General features: G+C 45.9%; 1 protein-coding gene across 2 annotated transcripts; it reads right to left on the bottom strand.

Annotated features, from left to right (window-relative positions):
* Positions 1-1,398: 1,398 nt before the first annotated feature.
* Positions 1,399-19,437, bottom strand: mfhas1 (multifunctional ROCO family signaling regulator 1). Of its 2 annotated transcripts, none has more exons than XM_070924569.1 (3): positions 16,122-19,437; positions 3,284-3,553; positions 1,399-2,823 (listed from the first exon to the last, which is right to left on the bottom strand). In XM_070924569.1, the coding sequence occupies exons 1-2, from the start codon at positions 19,072-19,074 to the stop codon at positions 3,423-3,425; spliced, it is 3,084 nt and encodes a 1,027-aa protein (XP_070780670.1). In that variant the 5' UTR covers positions 19,075-19,437; the 3' UTR covers positions 1,399-2,823; positions 3,284-3,422. The 2 variants fall into 2 exon arrangements, with proteins under 2 accessions (XP_070780670.1, XP_070780669.1); XM_070924568.1 differs by having other exon boundaries at positions 3,288-3,553.
* Between the last annotated feature and the right edge of the window lie 311 nt (positions 19,438-19,748).

Raw genomic sequence — 19,748 nt, 5'->3', positions numbered from 1 at the left:
AATTTCCTTATTTATTTATTTATTATTATTATCATCATATAACTGTTGACAGGTTAGTTGCACTTGTTACACATTGTTAATGCATCTGTCCTCGATATCTCCTGTTACAGTTACAGACTGTTTCAAGAAGATGTCCATGTGACACAGTACGTCTCCATCACGGTGTTCAGTCACGACAGGTGTGGTTGGAGCCTCCAGCTGTGTCTCCAGCTGTGTCACACTACATACTGACTGTACACAGTATGTTTATACTTTAAAGTACACAGTTTGTGCAGTAACTGTACCAGAAATCAACACACTTAAAGTGGCTATATATTTACATGATCAATAAATCATCCTGTGTTTGTATGAGAGCTAAAACAATTATTCAATAAGTTGATCAACAGAAAATTAATTACCAACTATTTCAGTAAATGATTAATTGAAAAAGCAAAAAGCCTTGTTTTAGGCTGTTGGTCGGACTGTAGGAAACTGTACACTGTATGTATAGGCCATACTATTAATAATGAATCCATTCATTGAGAAAAGAATCGGCAGATAAGTTGATAATGACAATCATCAGTTGCAGCCTTAGTTTATACTCCAGTTATGGATGCTGCACAAGAGAAGTTACAGTTGTTGTTACAGTTGTTATATATATATATATATATACAGTGCTTAACAAATTTATTAGACCACCTGTCATAAAAATGAGAAAACACAAATATTTTAGAAATCTGTCAAAAACTTGTTTCAAACTAAAAATTGTATTGTTATTTATTCGGCAAATAACAAACTGGAACAACTGAATAGTCCTTATTCACATATATTCACCAAAAATCTTAATATTTTGTATGACCTCCTTTGATAACAGCTTGCATTCTTGCAACCACAAAACAAATGTTTCTGTTCAGGGATGCAAGTAAATAACTGTAATTTGGCATCTCAATCAAAAAATAATAATGTGCTTTACTATTTTTTCTGCTTTTTTGTAGAACAGTAAATTTGAAAATTTGTAAATTCATGGATAACAACAATAATTATATTTTAGCATTAAAGATATCATTTTGATTAAAGAGCTTGGCTTGCACATACTGGTGGATTAACCATTACAGAAACATCAAATATTTTGGTCATCAGCAATACTGTTAATTTAGGGCAGCGGTGGCAAACACCTTACACTGGGTGGGGGGCTAATACATTTGTTAAGCACTGTTATATTTTTCTGTATGCAGATAAATACATTTGTCTGCATACATATCTATAACTGCTGCTTATTAATGATCAGTGTTAATGTGTCACCAGCAGAACAAACAGACCTCATATGACCAAATACATGATGTAAATTATTTAATCTTAGTGTGATGATGTGATATTGATAATCAATTAAATGATTATTGATAATAAACAACAGTCAGGTCAGTGGTACTAAAGCCAGTTATTGTTTATTTGGTATTCCATGTTGCACTGTGAGATGTTGAACCAGCTACATATAAAACCCTGTGTGCGCTCTCACAGTGAGTCATGCACAACATTGCACTGTAAATAATGTCAAAGCTGGAGTGATGACACCTCGTGTCAACATACAAAAATAAAGATATTATTTACATCACACAGAAAAGAACAACGTTCCCTCCACACAGTTCAGCATTTTCCTTTAACAGTGAAAAACATCAGAAATTAATTCAGAGACTGAAAAAGACCTGGTGCTCCTCTCCTCCTGCACCGATCTGTTTATATGTTCAGTCTTTACTCTTTTGGTCAGAGGAGACAGTGTAGATAAATATCTGTACAAATCGTACTGAGCTCTGACATCCTTGGCTTAAAAGGTCGTCCGTTAACTTCTCATCGTCTCTGCTGCATCGTTCATCTCATGCTGAACCAAACCTCTGTGCAGGAAGAGTGGATTTAAGACTGCTGCAGAGTGTTAGAGAGGCGGACATGAACCTCATTCACCTCCTGTTATAATGGAGCTGTAGCTGTGTCACTTAGCATCGGACTAGCTTAGCTAGCTTAGCTCTGATTTAGAATGGGTTCAGCTTAACATGAACTTTCAGTTTAATCAGTGAGCTTTAGAGCTTCTGGTAGGTAGGTTTTGTTACGTCAGGACAGAGCCAGGCTAGCTGTTTCCCCCTGTTTACAGTCTTTATGCTAAGCTAAGCTAACCGGCTGCCAGCTGTAGCTTCATATTTAGCGTACAGACATGGGAGTGGTATCAAAGTTAAACCGGTGTGCAGCAGGTTTCAGTAAACCTCAGACTCAGCGAGCTCTGGTGGTGCTCAGTTGATCTCTACAGCTGCGTTCAAGGAACCCTGTTAGCTCCAGACAACAGAAGCTTAAGCTAAGCTACTGACACAGCGATAGCCCCAATACGCTTCAGTTTGCCTTGTATACATATATATATTTACACATGGAAATCGTTGCAGTACTCATGCTGTCCTGCTCCCTTCAGGGTCGCCCTCGGGTCACACTGTTAAAGATATTGCAGAATATTTCAGTCCAGTAGAAATCTTCTTTCCTGATCTCAGAGGGAGACTTGGCAGAAATCTGGCCCACTATTTAACAAGTTTCTCAGTGTTAAAAAGAGGTTTGTACTTTGAATGATTCAAACATCCTTTCATAGTCTTTTTGAGTTCTTCACAATTTCAGCTACGTTTTCAGATTAAAAAAGTGGAGGCAGGAGTTTCTGGAAGTTACTTTCCAGACTGAGAAACCTGTGAACCACAGTGGGTCAGTGAAGGCAGGAGGCCTCGTCTGATGCTACAGTGACGTTTGTGCTCATCAAGCTCCTCAAATACTGTTCGATGTCGACATGATGAGACGTCAGAAACATGGCCGAAAAACCTGCAACAGAAGAGGACATCCAGGTGACAAACACGTGACGTTAAATCTGTCGTTTTCATTTTATATCAACTTTCCTTCAACCTGCTTCGACTATTTCTACTTCAGCACGAAAAACACATCACTGAACAGCGGGGCAGATGTAGGTTACATCCCTGTCTCTGATTGGCTGCTCCTGACTGTTACTGTCTCTGATTGGCTGCTCCTGACTGTTCCTGTCTTATTCTTTACATTTAGAGAACAAGAGTTTTACTCCTCAGAGGCTCTTTGATAAACATCAATGAAACAAAATGTGGTTTTAAGTTGGTTAGTGCATTAATAACACAGTTTACATTTAAGTAAGTCTATTCCTCTGGTTATCATACATTAATATTAACGAATACAAATAATATAATTAATGTATTATTCAGGGTTTGTTTTATTGATAACAAACTGAACTGACAGGACACACACGAGTACAGACATACATGTGAAGCAGTGATCCAGTGTGCTGCCATCAGTTCGGGGGGGTCATGAAGCAGGCGGGTGAGGCAGGTGTAGAGGAGACACAGGAGGAGGAGGTGGAGGCTCTGGTGATACGGTGAGATGAGCCGGCCCTCAGATCATTTGAGACAGGGGCTGACCACGGTGGGTGTCGGGGGGTAAACCAGGGCCACGTTGACCCGCTCCGAGCCGTTCTTTGGGCAGATGATCTCAGTCAGACCTTCGGGCCGCGGCTGACTCAGCAGCTCACCTGCAACACAACACGACATGGACAGTTTGTCAGAGCGCAGCCAAGAAGTCAGACGAGCCTTCAGGACGAGACTCGGGGACTCGGGTCCCACAAAGCCGCAGCTGGATCAGTTTATACTGAACTTGTATCTGTTCTCAGATCAGTTTGAGAATCTGTTGGACGCACGTTGAACCGTGTGAAGCACCTTGTAACTACAAATAAAGTTTACTGACTCATTATTTACCAATCGCTGTGACAGGACCCAGCAGCAGTGCATTATGGGAAACAGTGCAGAACACTGAGGGTGAAATGTTTGTTGTTCATCCACTAGATGGCCGTTTCTCCACACTGTGACACCTTAATATGACTGAGTCCAGCAGGGGGCGCCAAGTCCTTCTATTTACTAAACAGATCCATGGTCAGTCCTGTGTTTATGTGGGGACAGTCCTCTGTCCCTCTAACTCTTACACTTCATGTTATAGATGGTTGAGTTCATGGTTGCAGGTCTGCCAATCCTAAATGAGGTGTACAGCATTTGTTTTAGGCTTCAACACACAGCGTTAAAAACAATAGAGAACAAACAGCAGGGACACTATCAACAAACTGGAAATGTTTTGTGCTCAAGATGTCCCGTTGCTCACGGAGACATAAATAGCATGAGAAGGTTTAGGATGTGCTGCCTGGGAGCCTGAACTCAGGGCACAGCGTTGTGTATTTCTAGCTTCCCGCCTGCAGTGCCAAACGTTGTTACTGTACGTGTCTCTATTGTCATGATGTCCTTGAGTTCATGTTTTCAATGTGATATAAATAAAAACATGAACATACAGAGAGTTACTGACACATCACAGCTGCACATTCACTGACGCTTCCTGTTCACAGAGCCGTCACGTTTTCCCTCCCGCACAGGAAAACGAACAAACAGCCGTCTGCAGGATCAACAGCGACCGTTCCGACAAACACAAGTGGCGTATTTTCTTTTTCATCAAATGACGAGGACTAAAGCCACAGTAATGCCTGAATCGACCCGTCTCTCCAGATCTGCCCTGGAAGATCACTGCTGCCCCCTCCAGGACTTAAACCCCTCCCAAGTCATGAAACAGGTGGAGAAAATCACTGCGGATCCACCCAGGACATAAACCGGTTCACCTTCTGAAACAAACCAGACACAAGAACAGCTTCTTCTCTCCATCACACTCATCATCAATCAGAGATCAATCCCAGGACAGTAACGCAGTAACAACAAAACATCTTCTGTACCTACAAACTGCATGTTACTGCAGGTCAATACACAAACTGTGGTAAAAATCTAAATACTACAGAGTAAAAATACTCATTTACAAGTAAAAGTAGACAGTTTAACAGTTTATGTCCACATTGAAAAGGTATCAAGTCCATGAGCTACCGACACAATAAACACTGACTGACCTCCTGCAGCCGTTCCACTTATTTAAAGAAAGTCAACAACAACGAAATACGTCTGTTATCTGATTAAGAAATGTACTTTCATTAAAACGACAGCTGGACACAACCAGCACAGGACGTCAGGTGTGAGCAGGCGCACAGAGGCGTTCAGGGACTCGTCTGTCCTGTCTTCACCTGTAACCTCGTGGCAGGAAAGCATCAGTGAAACACAGTGAGGAGGATCCTGATCTGTTGTTCCTCACATGAAGACTGAACACTGCATTACTCTCCAGCGCCTGGATTACATTTACATTAATACCTCTTTTTCAGGGCATCTACAGCTCAATAATACCCCGAGTCTGATCTGGGTTTATCTGTCACACACACACACACACACACTCACACACAGACTGACCTGCTTTCAGTGTCCATACCTACTAACCTGCTGTGGTAAAATAACCCGGCCTGAACTCACCATCAGAGACAGCATGTTTTCTGTCATGAAGCAGCTCAGACTGCAGCATGATGAGGATGATGATGATGACATTCACACAGACTGATGTGGTCGTGATGATCGCGTGAAGCAGCTGTGTGTGATGATCAATATGTGGCTGTTAGCAGGTGTCTATATATATATATATTTTGTTTGTTTTGTTGTGATAACAGCATGATATGTAACTCCAGACATCACGAGCTGCACCTCAGTTTCATGCTGTGATCAACGCGTTCTGCTCAGCAGCAGCTACATATATCTATAATTCAGTCTGATGTTTGTTGGCCTCCTCCCTCTGTGGACTTTGTGTGTCCACACGTCACCTGACTTCCTGCTTTGCTCTCGACAGACAAGAGTCATAATCACTACGACCGCTAGAGGGCGCTGTCACTGCAACGCAAACAACTGCCGTTTTTAGCCTTTGCTGAAACGACGATGATGATGTTGTTTTGGGGAGGACAGTCTCTCAGACGGGCTACGCCCCAACGTGACGGCTCATTTTGCTGGTAAGCACCAGAACTATTGATGTGTTGACTTAAAACCAGATACACGATCATCTCATGCCTCTTTAACAGTCAGCGACGTAAAAGTGCCGAAGAGGGCCGTATGCAGTGAACTGTGTCGTCAGTAGACATCAAGTCCTCTCATCCTGTCAGTGAAGTGTCTCAACCTCAGTCCAGCAGGTCTGGCCTCAGAGTTGTACAGTTGAAGCAGGAGAGTCTGTGTGAGAAATGTCTGGCTGAATGCCGTCATGTTTACTTTCTGCTAAACTAACAAGATAAGAAGCAGGTTTGTGTCTGATGGAATAAACCACAGCAGCATTAGCCATCACTCACGCCCCGTCTTTCTGCTTTCAGCAGCACTTAAACCATTAGGCTTATTGATCCTCGCCATTCTCTCTGCATGTCTGGAGCTGTTGGGTCTGTGAGACTGAAGCCAGATCCAGTCAGAGATCACGTGAGGAAGGTTACGGTCTCCTCATCGCCTCACAGATCCGATTTTTAAGTCAAATGTTGTTTCTATTTCACATTTTGCTTTTATCGATACACTTTTCCACCTCAGCTGAGCTCCTGAACTGATAGGAGATCTAATCTAATCTAAAGATCTGAATCCTTCCTCTGCTGCTGGAGATCAGATGTGTTTTTCATTACTGGAAGCAGCTGACGGCTCAAACATCCAGCTGTGTGTCCTGAATTAGGTCAAAGCCTGTTAACTCCTCCTCCTCCTCCTCCTCCTCTTGTGACTGAGGAGTCACATAGTAACCCACAATAACCTGACATCAAGAAGCAGGAATGTGCAGCTCTCACATCTCCCCCCTCCTCCCTCCTCAAACACCATCAGCAGGTAGAGGAATCATTTACATTCCTGCTCCGCTCGGCTCATTTCCCCGTGAAGCCTTTCACCCACAGCCATAAAAGGAGAAGGAGAAGTTTTCCTCGTCTGTTCCCAAACAGCTCAGACATCCGATTTCACTTCCTGTTCTATTGTGAGCGTCAGATGTGAACTGAAGGACTTTGAGGATTGTTGGGCACAAGCCAACCAGGCTAGTAGGCTCAGATATGAACCGGTAACTGATGCAGTGTGTGGATTCATCTACAGCTGAAACGATTAACCAATGAGTCAACAGACAGAAAACAGAAGTAAAGTACGATTTTTATCACTGTGCTTGACAAGTCATGTGGTCCTCCTCCCTGCGTCACTCATCCTGCAGTCACATCACAGTGTTTAAATATTTACAATCTTCAACCTAAAATAGAAATCAGTCTGTGTTCAGAAGACAACGAGAGTCACTGACTCATACGATATCTGTGGTGAAGACTGAAGGAGTTGAATTAAAGGTGTAGACTGTATTTTCTGTTATCACTATATTGATGAATTATGGCTAAACATCTGTGTCACCTACTCAGTCACAGTCTGCCCTCCTGTCCCTGAGTTATGGTGCTGAATAATGGACAAAATAGGGTTTCTCCAGGACATAATGAGGTCACAATGACCTTTGAACACCAAATTCTAATCAGTGGACGTTTGTGCCAAATTTGAAGAAATTCCCTCAAGGCGTTCCTGTGATGTTGCCTTCGACGGCGCTGAGACGAATAAAAGCAACTGAAGAGGGTAAAGACAGAGACGCTGTCCCTGTAGGACAGTCAGGGACGATCCTGACTGTCCTTTCACTGATAAATCTGCTCATCACATGCACCCTCAGAGGAGCTATTAACCAGGTCAGACTGAGGATCAGGCCCAGAACAAAAGATCATATGTGAGCTGAAATCAGCTTATGTCACAGTGAGCAGATTCAGGGCAGAATAAGGTCTAATCCACCTCAGTCCACATTTGGCATGATGACCTGCTGCTCCCATGATGCACTGGGCTGCAGTCAGTGGTGGGTGGTGGTACATGTGACGTAGGTGCACAGAGAAGAACATGGTGGTCCCGGCGGCCCCCCTTCTGCCCAGAGTCAGAACCTGGAGTCAGAGGCAAAGACGCTCCTGATGACTGCAGATCCTGTCACCTCACATCAACCACGTTTGGACTTTTCTTCAGTATCCAAAGTAATCCAGGTGACTCTCGTCTGTTTCCATGGTTACCCTGCAAACAGGAACTGCTAGCAGCTAATTCAGCATGTGTTTGTTGTGATGAGATCTGGGAGCTGGTTAACTCCTCCTTCACATGTATGATGCACAGAGACAAGACTCACTGACCCATTCTAAACCTGGTCCTGTCTACACCACCAACAGATGTGAGACACCATCCTGTGTGACCTTTCAAACAGAGTCAGAAACCAGAGCTCTGCCACCCCCCAGATGGTCTACAAATAGTCCTCAGATCAGGTTCCAGGTGCACACATGCTGACTGAGGTGGAGCCGAGAAACTGGAACATTTTGGACGTTTAAAGGGGTTCATATGTGTGTGTGTGTGTGTGTGTGTGTGTGTGTGTGTGTGTGTGTGTGTGTGTGTGTGTGGGGTTGATCCTCTGTGTTTCTACACACTGCAGTGTTAATCCTCAGGCTCAGCTGATGGCCTCTGTCTGTCTTACAGCAGCTGCTGCTCTGATTCATTCACACTGCTCACTGTCTGCCATCCTGCTGCACGCACACGCACGCACGCACGCACGCACGCACGCACGCACGCACGCACGCACGCACGGGCTGCAACTAACGTGTCAATCATTCCCTCTATACAAGGGCCACCACAACTTCACAAATGTCTTCAAATGTCCAAAACATTCAGTTTACTATCACGTAAGACTAAAGAAACCAGAAAATACACACGTTTGAAAAAGCATCTAGAAGTACTACTGTATTATTACTACTACTACTACTGCAGCAGGTGAGCTAACTGCTAACACGCTCTCTGAGATTCGTTCTGGTTTCTCTGTTTCCTCCACCTCTCAGTTTGTTCATCATTAGAGTTACTGAAGAAGGAAAAAAACAAAGCAGACCGTCCTGACAGAGCTGAGCTCTGATTAGTTGAGCTCTGTGAGTGGCCACTACGTCAGTCGCGCAGAGGATTTTCACTGGGCCACTTCCCGGCCTTTAGACATCCCTGGATCTCAACACTCAGTAAAAAGATTTTCTCATATGTTCCCTGTAGACGTCCAAACAGAGCCGAGACGGCCGGGGTGAAGTGTGATAAAAACCAGGATATGTGAAATGGAGCAGAATCAGCCGGCAGGATAAGACTCTGGGACGCAGCCTTCGTCGGTGTGTAACAGTCTGACTCAGATATCGTGACCGGTCTCTAAAAACACGGCAAATTAAACTAATCCGCTCTGATCAGCAGCTGGACTGCCAGAGAGCTCAGGATCCTCAGGAATGTGTGGCCTACTTCCACAGCAGAGGAAGCGCACCAGAAATAACTGGTCACCCGGCAGGCCTCGGCCCAGATCCAGAGTCTGAGTCCAGGGTACCTGTGTGTCTGAGACGGCTGCCGTCGTCGAGAATCAAAGCGTTTATTCAAATAGACGAGTTCTGATTTCTGCAGCAGAAATGACGCACGTTTGTTCAGGATTAAGGTTTGGGCTGAGGGGGCCTTTCAAGGCCAGAACTGACATTTGAGGGTTGAAACTAGGGACGCTAATTTAGATTTTCTTTTCTAACCGATAGCAGACCCTCGTTAACCGATCATTAACTGTTAACAGACAAGATTAAAATGTATTTAGAATGGACCAACAGGGTTATTATTAATGTTTATTTATGTAAAACGACAGAACACACATTGAATCCTCCAGTGCTGAGCCCTCTGTATGGAACACCTGTAGACCAGCTACTGGTCTGCCCTGAGCCTGGGTCACTGAGGAGTCAAGTGTTCACTAAGAAAAGAACAAAACAAAGTGTTTTAGTAGATAAATATGTGACAAGCTTTCTGTCAGAAGGAACTGCTCTCACAGTTTCATCTTAAAATAGAAGAAACAATCAGAGACGTTCATTTCTGTTATTGAGAAGAGCCTGAAACACCCGGGATTCCCCTCAAAACTGTCTGTGTGTTCACCAGTTCACGACTGATTCACTTCAAACAATCTGGAAACACTTCGACAGGCGTTTACTGGAGTTAAGAGCCAAAACGGTCAGACTTTAACCAACTGGCAGCTGGTTGAGCATCGAAAGTTTTACTTTTACACAGTTTGTTTCTCCCCACTAACACAAACATGGCCGCTCATCGTCACGTGAGGATGAGAAGAAGAATGAATCCTGCAGCCTGTTGGACGTGACGCAGACGATGACGTCCAGTTTCATCATGAGTGACAGTGTGACTCTGAGGCAGAAGAATAAAGGCAGGTCTGTACTCTCATGTTAGAGTCAGCTGATGATGCAGCGTTCAGGGATCCTCCGTCATCACAGACCTGCCCTCTAAATCCTCTGTGTACATCCTAAACCTGCGGCCTTGGTCACATGTCTGAGATAATACTGCTGGTGATGTAACAGGATTGTCTTCCTCTCTATGAGATTACTCACAACACGTTTCACAGATAAATACGCTGACAACAACAAGAAGCTACCACAGAAAGCAAACAACAGATTTACAGCGAAATAACCTCCCAGGTGTCGTCTCCTCTCAGGTGTTTTCACTTCCTGTCTGAGACGAAACAAACTGAGACTCTTATCTGATCAGAAAGAGTTCATGTTTCAACAGGCTGCTCGGTGGCTCCAACAACAGTGTTCAGTTTATTAGGATTCATACAGTTCTTATTGTGAAGTGATGAGGCACAGCAGGAGCGTCAGTATCTATGTCAGCTCACTGAAACAAATGGACAGAAAATAAAGTGTTTAAGGTGGATTGATGCCGTCTGACTGCAGCATTCTTCATTTCTGTTGCATCAAAGTTCAATCAAACAAAGAAAACTGGCTCCTTCATCAGTGTGTAACTCTTCACACACGTTCTTTAACTCTGTAATGTTTCAGTGAAGTTTGGAAAGACGTTGACTGCAGCCAAAGGAAATACCACTGGAGCTCTTCAGCTTTAAAACACTGATTACAGCAACTCCTCTGCCCATGAAAACATTCTGCTGCTGCATGCTGGGAAACGACGTGACCTCAGAGTGTCAGGGAGACGCTGTTTATACAACCTCATTTAGTTGAAGACATTTCCACGTTTGTACAAATATCTTTACGTCTATCTTTATGTTATATCGTGATGACATCAACTTGTTCCAATGAGGTGTAAACTAACCACAGACGCGTTCACCTGCCTCCAGGTGCACCGACACAGACGCGTTCACCTGCCTCCAGGTGCACCGACACAGAACACAGACATGTTCACCTGCCTCCAGGTGCACCGACACAGAACACAGACATGTTCACCTGCCTCTAGGTGCACCGACACAGACGTGTTCACCTGCCTCCAGGTGCACCGACACAGAACACAGACATGTTCACCTGCCTCTAGGTGCACCGACACAGACGAGTTCACCTGCCTCCAGGTGCACCGACACAGAACACAGACATGTTCACCTGCCTCCAGGTGCACCGACACAGAACACAGACATGTTCACCTGCCTCTAGGTGCACCGACACAGACGTGTTCACCTGCCTCCAGGTGCACCGACACAGAACACAGAACACAGACATGTTCACCTGCCTCCAGGTGCACCGACACAGAACACAGACATGTTCACCTGCCTCTAGGTGCACCGACACAGACGTGTTCACCTGCCTCCAGGTGCACCGACACAGAACACAGACATGTTCACCTGCCTCTAGGTGCACCGACACAGACGAGTTCACCTGCCTCCAGGTGCACCGACACAGAACACAGACGTGTTCACCTGCCTCCAGGTGCACCGACACAGACGCGTTCACCTGCCTCCAGGTGCACCGACACAGACGTGGTCTTGCAGTGATTTTTGAAGTGATTCCAGCAGCGAGGGATCAAACAGAGGAAGAGTTTGGATGAAGATGTCAGGAGCTGCTGTTTACTGGCTGAAAGACGTCACGGCAGCGAGAGACGACAGATTTATGGCTTCATAAGATCAACAGGATCATAAAGTGGATTCTGTGAGCTGAAGTGAATCCTGTAACCGTTTGTCAGCATTAAAGTTTCTTTTAGAAACCAGAGCAGCCAGACGTGGATCTCGTCAGCTGATCTCCCCTGAACAGTGTCTTTGTTACAGAGGACTGACAGCAGACCCACAGACTGTCTGTTAATGAGTTCAGGTCTCAAACAGACGCTCCTTTATGTCCGGAGGCCTGTCAGCTACTAACTCATCCTCTCAATATGATATCATGTGTTTGTCTCCACAGTGAAGGAAACTAGTCAGGGCTGATGCACCAAGGTGACTGAATTAAGAGCAATACTTGGTTTTCTTCACATTCAGGATTATTATCATGATCACGTTTTAATAAAACAGCACAGATCTGATGCGGAGAGTTTCACTTCACTACAGTTCTATGAGAGAGAAGCCTGAGGATGGTTTTATTAACAGATGGTCAGAGGATGATTTGTTCCTACAGATTGAGATGAAACTGAGACTAAAGTGAGACTAAACTGTGGTGGTCTTTGTGGAAGATGGAAACGTGTTTGCAGGTTTAGGTTTATTTTAGTGTTTGTCTTTTTCCTCTTTTAATTGTCTTTCTTATTCTATTTTATTTGGCATTAAATTTAGTTAAAGTCCTCCAGTTTCTCTTCTCATTCCTTCGACTTTGTTTTCACTTTCATTCACCTTAAATTTGGACGTACCTGCAGGTACCTAAAATGCTGGAATATAATCATAAAGTTTTCCATCCTGGCTGTTAATCCTGCAGATTATCTACTAATTTCACTCATCAGTGAGGTGAAACCAGCTCCCTCTAAAGACACATCTCCTCTTGTTAAACTAAAACCACGAGTCGATTTATTATCTGTCAGCTCAGTCGTCAGGTTTCCTCTGATCCACAGCAGCAGAGACATGTTCAGACTGATCCCTGGTTCATAATAAACCTGCACATGTTGGCAGGAGAGTCACGCCTGCAGCTGACGAGAACACAAAGTGTCTGAGGAGGACTGAAACACCTGAGGGACAGGTAAGTCCACTCCTCTGCCTGTAACCGGTCTTGTTGCAGTGAGAGTTAAATCAGCTCTGCCTCGCTGCTCATCTACTGAATCTGTAACTCGCTTTAATCCCGACTGATCCTTTAACTGGATTAAGAGGAGCCGGCTGAGAGAGAAGATCCAGATCCAAGAGTGAAAGTCTGCGACGCTGCAGCCTGATGGACGTCCTCAACACCAACAAGTTACTATATACTGAGGTTCAACAGCAGCACTTTAACAGACATGGAGGACCCTGAAACTGATGAAATACAACAGTGTGAAAGTTAAACAACAAAACTCCTGGTTGTTTTTCTAAAACCTAAAACTTCCACAGAAGACAAACTGTGTTTAGTCTGTTCGGCTCAGATCATGTCCATAAAAGGCCAGAAGAGACACAGTCCAACATGAACTGTTACACAGGTATGTGTGTGTGTGTGTGTGTGCTGTAACACAAAAGGAATTATTCAGCATTATTATTAAAGGAGGAGAAACACACTGAAGCACAGCCTGTCACCGTTAGACCCTGATGGATCAATACATTCAATCAGCTCTGTTGTACAACACAAAGACCTCTGACACAGTTTAATACTGGACACGTCCTCAAAGACACCGCTCAGATGATCAGAGACTCCACACAGGAAGGTGTTTTAATCATCTGTACGTCCAATAAAGAGTGAGCGTCTCAGCCAACAAGCAGGTCAACATAACCTACAGACAACATGCAGACAACATGGAGACAACACGGAGACAACATGCAGACAACATGCAGACAACACGGAGACAACACGGAGACAACACGGAGACAACATGGAGACAATATGCAGACAATATGCAGACAACATGCAGACAACATGGAGACAACATGGAGACAATATGCAGACAATATGCAGACAACATGCAGACAACATAGAGACAATATGCAGACAACACGGAGACAACATGCAGACAATATGCAGACAACATGCAGACAACATGCAGACAACACGGAGACAACATGCAGACAATATGCAGACAACATGCAGACAACATGCAGACAACATGGACACAATATGCAGACAATATGCAGACAACATGCAGACAACACGGAGACAACATGCAGACAATATGCAGACAACATGCAGACAACATGGACACAATATGCAGACAACATGCAGACAATATGCAGACAATATGCAGACAATATGCAGACAACATGCAGACAACACGGAGACAACATGCAGACAACACGGAGACAACACAGAGACAACATGCAGACAACATGCAGACAACATGGAGACAACATGCAGACAACATGGAGACAACATGGAGACAACATGCAGACAACACGGAGACAACATGCAGACAACATGCAGACAACACGGAGACAACATGGAGACAACATGCAGACAACACGGACACAACACGGAGACAACATGCAGACAACATGGAGACAACATGCAGACAACATGGAGACAACATGCAGACAACACAGAGACAACACAGAGACAACATGCAGACAACATGGAGACAACATGTAGACAACATGCAGACAACACGGACACAACACGGAGACAACATGCAGACAACACAGAGACAACACGGAGACAACATGTGATCTCAGACAGAGACACTGTGTCCTTCCACTCCTCACTTTCTAATCATCAACCAACAACCACAACACCACCAGCTCCACCTGCTCCACCTTCTTCATCCATCCCACCAAACACTGAGTGTGTTTCCTCTGAGTGCAGTTCAACTTTGTCTCTGAAGTTTTTTTAGAAGAATTTAAAACTAATATGTATGAAAGTGCATCACATGACTCTCAGCCGCCTGCAGACGATAAAAAGCTGTTTTCTTTTTTCAGCCTCAACAGAGAAACTCCAAAACGTTTCCTGATGGGGTCAACTGCCCGAGCAGAGAGAGGAATTTCTGTCTTATCAGGCTGCAGAAACGAGTCCAGCTATAAAATGATTCATTAAACATCACTGCTGTAATCATACGACACAAGGCAACACTTCTTCATCTGCTGCTTTAAAGACTCAACATGCACTTGTTGATCAGTCTGAAAGTCATGAAGCTGCTTCAGATCACATCTGAACCCACAGAGAAGGACTGAGAGAGGAAGGAGGGAGGAAGAGGAGAACAGAAATCACTCTGCCGAGCTTCTGCAACTCTTCTTCTTCTCTTCCTCAAATGTCACATGTTCTGATTGATGCTAACCAGCTTCAGAAGTCGCGTACAGACATGCGAGTGCTCTAACAGAATGAGATCGAAGTTTGTGAAAGAACAGGAAGCTGCTATGAGCAGGAGGTCAACACACAGAAGCTGCCGATTGGTCTGCTGACAGCGATGATGTCATCATCTCACAGGCAAACCCAATAAAATCACTATGTTACAGCATACGGTGTCACTACATCATGTACAGTAAGTACAGGTCAAGTTGCCATGACGACCTCATCCATCACTGAGGAATCCCCCCCCCCCCCCCCCCGCAGCCCCTCCCTCCTCTCTGTCTGACCTGATGTCAGAAGCTGCAGCCTTTGTTCATGAAACGTGGCAGAAACAGAAAAACTGTGAACTAATTTAATTTAAGTCATTTCTAATTTTCATTGATCGATCATGTGACCTACAGATCACCATAGATACCAAGGATACAAAACATCATCATCATCATCCTTTTTACAAAATACAAATACATTTACTGCAAGAGAATACAAATATTCTCACTGTTAAAACTCAGTTTGGCTGCAACTATAGATTACTAATGAATATGCTGATCATATTCTCCATTAATTTAATAATTAATAATAATCTATAAAACATCAGAAGAACGTCTGTAACAGCTGTCTGAAGAGAAAAGTCTTCACATTTCAGAAGCCATAAGAATGTTTATAGAAGTGATTTGATGCTTTTCTTTGTCTTCCTTCATATTGAAGTATGTGGACTGTTACAGATCTTATATTACATATTACTTATGTTGAAATTAATGGCTGTGGGACATTATGATCAGACAAAATAACTAGTTGATTAATCAAGAAAATACTAGCAGTAAAAAAGATGATGATGTGTTCTTGGTATCTTTAGGTCACATGATCAGTGGGCTGTTTGTAAAGAAAGTGTCTGTCCTCCAGACAGGACAGACAGCTGAGGACATCTGCTGTGAATAAATCTGCTGAGTTTTAAACTTGATGTGAGGAATTAAAGATCTCTTACCTGGAAAGGCGTGTGGGTTGGACGACCCTCTCTTGAGGCACTTGGAACAGAGAATATGTACAGAGTAGTTGAGGCCGGGCCACTCCTGCAGCAGCACGTTCAGCTCCTCCACCAGCGGGGTGACGGCCTGCCATGCGGTCCAGATGTTGGGCAGCGAGGCCTGGCTGGCGATGGACAGAGTCTCTGCCTGCAGCTTTCCTTTGGAAGGCCGGTGGCTGATCACCACCGGGACTTTACCCCGATAGGCGAAGATCTGGTGCCTGCCGTCCGACCTCTGAACCACGTGGCTGTTTATCTGCACACTGAAGCGTGCAAACAGTCCGGGAGGAAACAGGAAAGGGAAGCTGTACTGGATGTGCAGCTGCTCCACAGAGAAAAAGTGACACAGAGGCAGAGGGCTCCCGCCGGCCGAGGCCTCCGCCCGAGGCTCCTCGCTGCTGACGTAGCTGGGGAACTTGTACCACACTGTGGCTCCGTTCAGAGGCTTGCTGCGGGGTTTGTTGATGCAGTAGCAGATCCCCATCTTCTCCAGAAGCTCCATGATGAGATGGAGGTCCTGCTGGGTCTGGATAAGTGGTCTGAGGAGCAGGCGGATGACGTTGGACGGCAAAAGGCCGTGTTGGAGGAAGCCCTCCACATGGTGCTGAAGATGGGTCACCCTGAGGTTCTCTCCCTTCTCGTCCTCTATAACCAGACTCACCCTCCCCTTGTCCCCCCTCTCCCCCTCGGAGAGGAGCCTGTCCAGCAGGGTGGACTCGTCCCTCTGGAAGAAGACGTTGAGGATTGCAATGAATCGTGGAAGATTATGAAAAACATACTCCTTCAGAGTGAGGCTGTCCTCAAAGTAGAGCAGCTTCCCGCTCTCATGCAGGTAGGATAAGGCGCTCTGCAGTCGGTCCTCTGTGAGCCCCGCCTGGAGGCCCAGACGGGCCGAGTCCCACCACGAGAGCCACAGGTCTTTGGGCTTAAAGTGCAGCTCCTCCAGCATCTGCCAGGACTTTGGCAGCACACGGTGGAGGTTGGGGAAGATGTCCCTGTGGTCTGCGACAGACATGAGCTTCTCCCTCAGCCTCTGGATGTTCCTCTGGGTCTCCGTGCAGCTGACACTCAGCACAGGAGACAGGACCTGCAGCCGGTGGTTCAGCATGTACTGCAGCTGGGCTTTCCTCCGCCTCAGGTTCCTGTCAGAGACTCCGTAGAAGAGGACGTGAGGGCTGGAGGAGCGGACATTGAAGCCCTGCTCCAGCGCCTGGTCCACCTGCAGAGCCAGGCTCCTCAGGCTCTGGATGTCCCTCTTCTCCTGCAGGCCGATCTGTCTGTGAATGTCTAGACTCTTCTCCTCCACCTCCACCTCTCCACACAGGTCTGCGTGCGTGCCCACCAAGCACACAACAGCATGGGGTACTTTGGCACTGAGGAGGTGGAGGAAATACCCGATGTGGGCATAAAAGTTCTTGGGCGAATATGCTTTGAGATTCACAACGAGAACGTAGAGAGCACCGGGGGAGAGAAAGAAGGGTTTGATGAGGTCGTAGTTTTGCTTCCCTGACAGATCATACACTAGAAATGTAAGACAGCGATCAGCATCTGCCACCCAGTTAGTCACTTCAATTCCTTTGTGTCCTTGGATTCCTTTAGCGTCCTGCTGCCTGCTCACCACACTCTGCCTGAGACGGGTTTTCCCAGCGTTTTTCATCCCCATCAGGACCAGTTTCAGACGCGGCTTCACAGCAAGCTGCGAATGTGCCAGCTCCTTCTGATAGGCTGCAATGAAAGGGATCCCCTTCATACACACCTCGTACGGAGGCTGGATGAGAGGGTTATCCTTCACCTTCCAAATGTTCACTTTGGACAGCTTTCCAAAGTCATCTGGAAGTATGGCTATTTGGTTACCCTGTAAAACAAGTTCCTCCAACTTCTCCAGCTCCACGATTGAGTCAGGCAGATATGTGATGTTGTTATTGTCCAGCCAAAGGTTGGCCAGCTTCACCAGCTGCCCTACTTCCTCTGGAATATGAGTGAGTTTATTCCTGCTCAGGTAAATTTCCTCTAACCCAGTGATGCTTAAAATATCCTGGGGGAAGTTCTCAAACTCGTTCGAGGACAAATTGATCATTTTGAGTCTTTGCAGGTGACCAAAGGCAGCAGGCAGCACTGTGAGATTGTTCCCGTCCAGCATCAGGCTCTCCAGGTTGTGCAGGTGACAGAACGTGTCAGGTAATGTGGACATGTGAAGACTACTCAGCCAGAGGATTTTGACGGACTGCAGCTTCATGATGTCTGCTGGTAACGCCTCAAATTTGTTCCCGGAGCAGTCGAATTCCTCCAGCTCGCTGAGGGCCAGGATCTCAGGGGGGAACTGGTTCAGCTTGTTGTGATCTGCATCCAGAGTCCGCAGCTTGGTGAGATTGGAGAAAGATGTGGGGAGATCGTGCAGGTCATTGAAGCTGATGTCAAGTTCCTCCAAGAACTGAAGTGCTCCAATCTGAGCCGGCAGATACTGGATTTTGTTGTGACTGATGCATAGCTTCTTCAGCCCCTTCAGCTGCCCCACACCCTCAGAGAGGCTTCGCAGGCAGTTGTGGCTCATGTCGAGCTCCACTAGCTGCCCCAGCTCAAACACCACCCGGGGAACAGCTGTGAACTTGTTCCTGCGGAGGACAAGGATGCGCAGGTTGTTGAGGGTGGATCCCAGCCTGTCTGGCAGCTCCTGGAGGGAGTTATTGCCTAGATTGAGCACCTCTATCTCGGCTATATTGTCCGGCAGTATGATCTGGTTGTCTTTGGAGCAGAGGGTGAGCTGGCGCAGGTCGCTCCGCAGCTTCCTCGAGCGGAGGGCGGCATCCCTCCACAACCTGGCCGTTTTCAGATTGTTCTCCTTGTCCTCCATGGCGTTGCAGCCGGACCCCTCCTCCTCCTCCTCCTCCTCCTTGTTTTCATTGAGAGTTTTCATGGATCCTGAGCGGGCAGCATGGTGGACGGTGTGCCTCAGAAATCAGCGCGCTCCTGAACAACGAGCCCTCCGTCAGAGAGGAGAGAAGACAGCGTTTATGTCGGGAAATAATCGAGTTTTTCGGTGGGAGCAGGAGGAGCGTCTGTGGCCGCTGAGGCATCCTTTTCTCCTGCGCCACTCAGCACACAATGAGGACTAACCACCGCGGTCACAGCTCCGGGTTTCATCCCGAATCCGAGGTCCGGTGCCGCGGGTGCACTCTGTCCTTCACAGGCGTCCTCATCGCCACAACACGCCGCACTCTGGAGCTCCGTCCCTGGATATATCTGTGTGTTTCTGAAGCTTTCTGAGCCGCTGGGTCTCTTCCTGGGAGCGGGGAGTGGAAGTGAGGCAGCAGCCGCTCACACTGCGTCAGATCGCTGAACCCTCCTCCTCCTCCTCTCCACCCAGCAGGAGGGAGGAGAAAGGGAGGGGGAGAGGGAGGAGGAGGAGGAGGAAGAGAAGGGACAGTGATCACTTCACCTCACTTGGTTAAAATAACTTCAAATCAGCAAAGAAATATGTATATATACAGTTTCACGCAGATATTTAATGTACTTGTTTGTTTTAAAACCATAAATGTGTTTTTTACATTTACTCCTGGATTTCTTTGCTGATATATATATATATATATA

Source organism: Enoplosus armatus, chromosome 18 (genome assembly GCF_043641665.1).
Source record: "Enoplosus armatus isolate fEnoArm2 chromosome 18, fEnoArm2.hap1, whole genome shotgun sequence".
Lineage (NCBI taxonomy): Eukaryota > Metazoa > Chordata > Actinopteri > Centrarchiformes > Enoplosidae > Enoplosus > Enoplosus armatus.
Note: the sequence above shows the minus strand (reverse complement) of the source record. Positions and strands in the feature narration are given on the sequence as shown.

What these genes read in the sequence shown, in the direction of transcription:
- mfhas1 (XM_070924569.1), bottom strand. Translation starts at nt 19,074, where the DNA reads ATGAAAACTCTCAATGAAAACAAGGAGGAGGAGGAGGAGGAGGAGGGG. An exon ending in CAACCCACACGCCTTTCCAG is followed by an intron (nt 3,554 to 16,121) that starts GTAAGAGATCTT and finishes GTTGTGTTGCAG; the next exon opens with GTGAGCTGCTGAGTCAGCCG.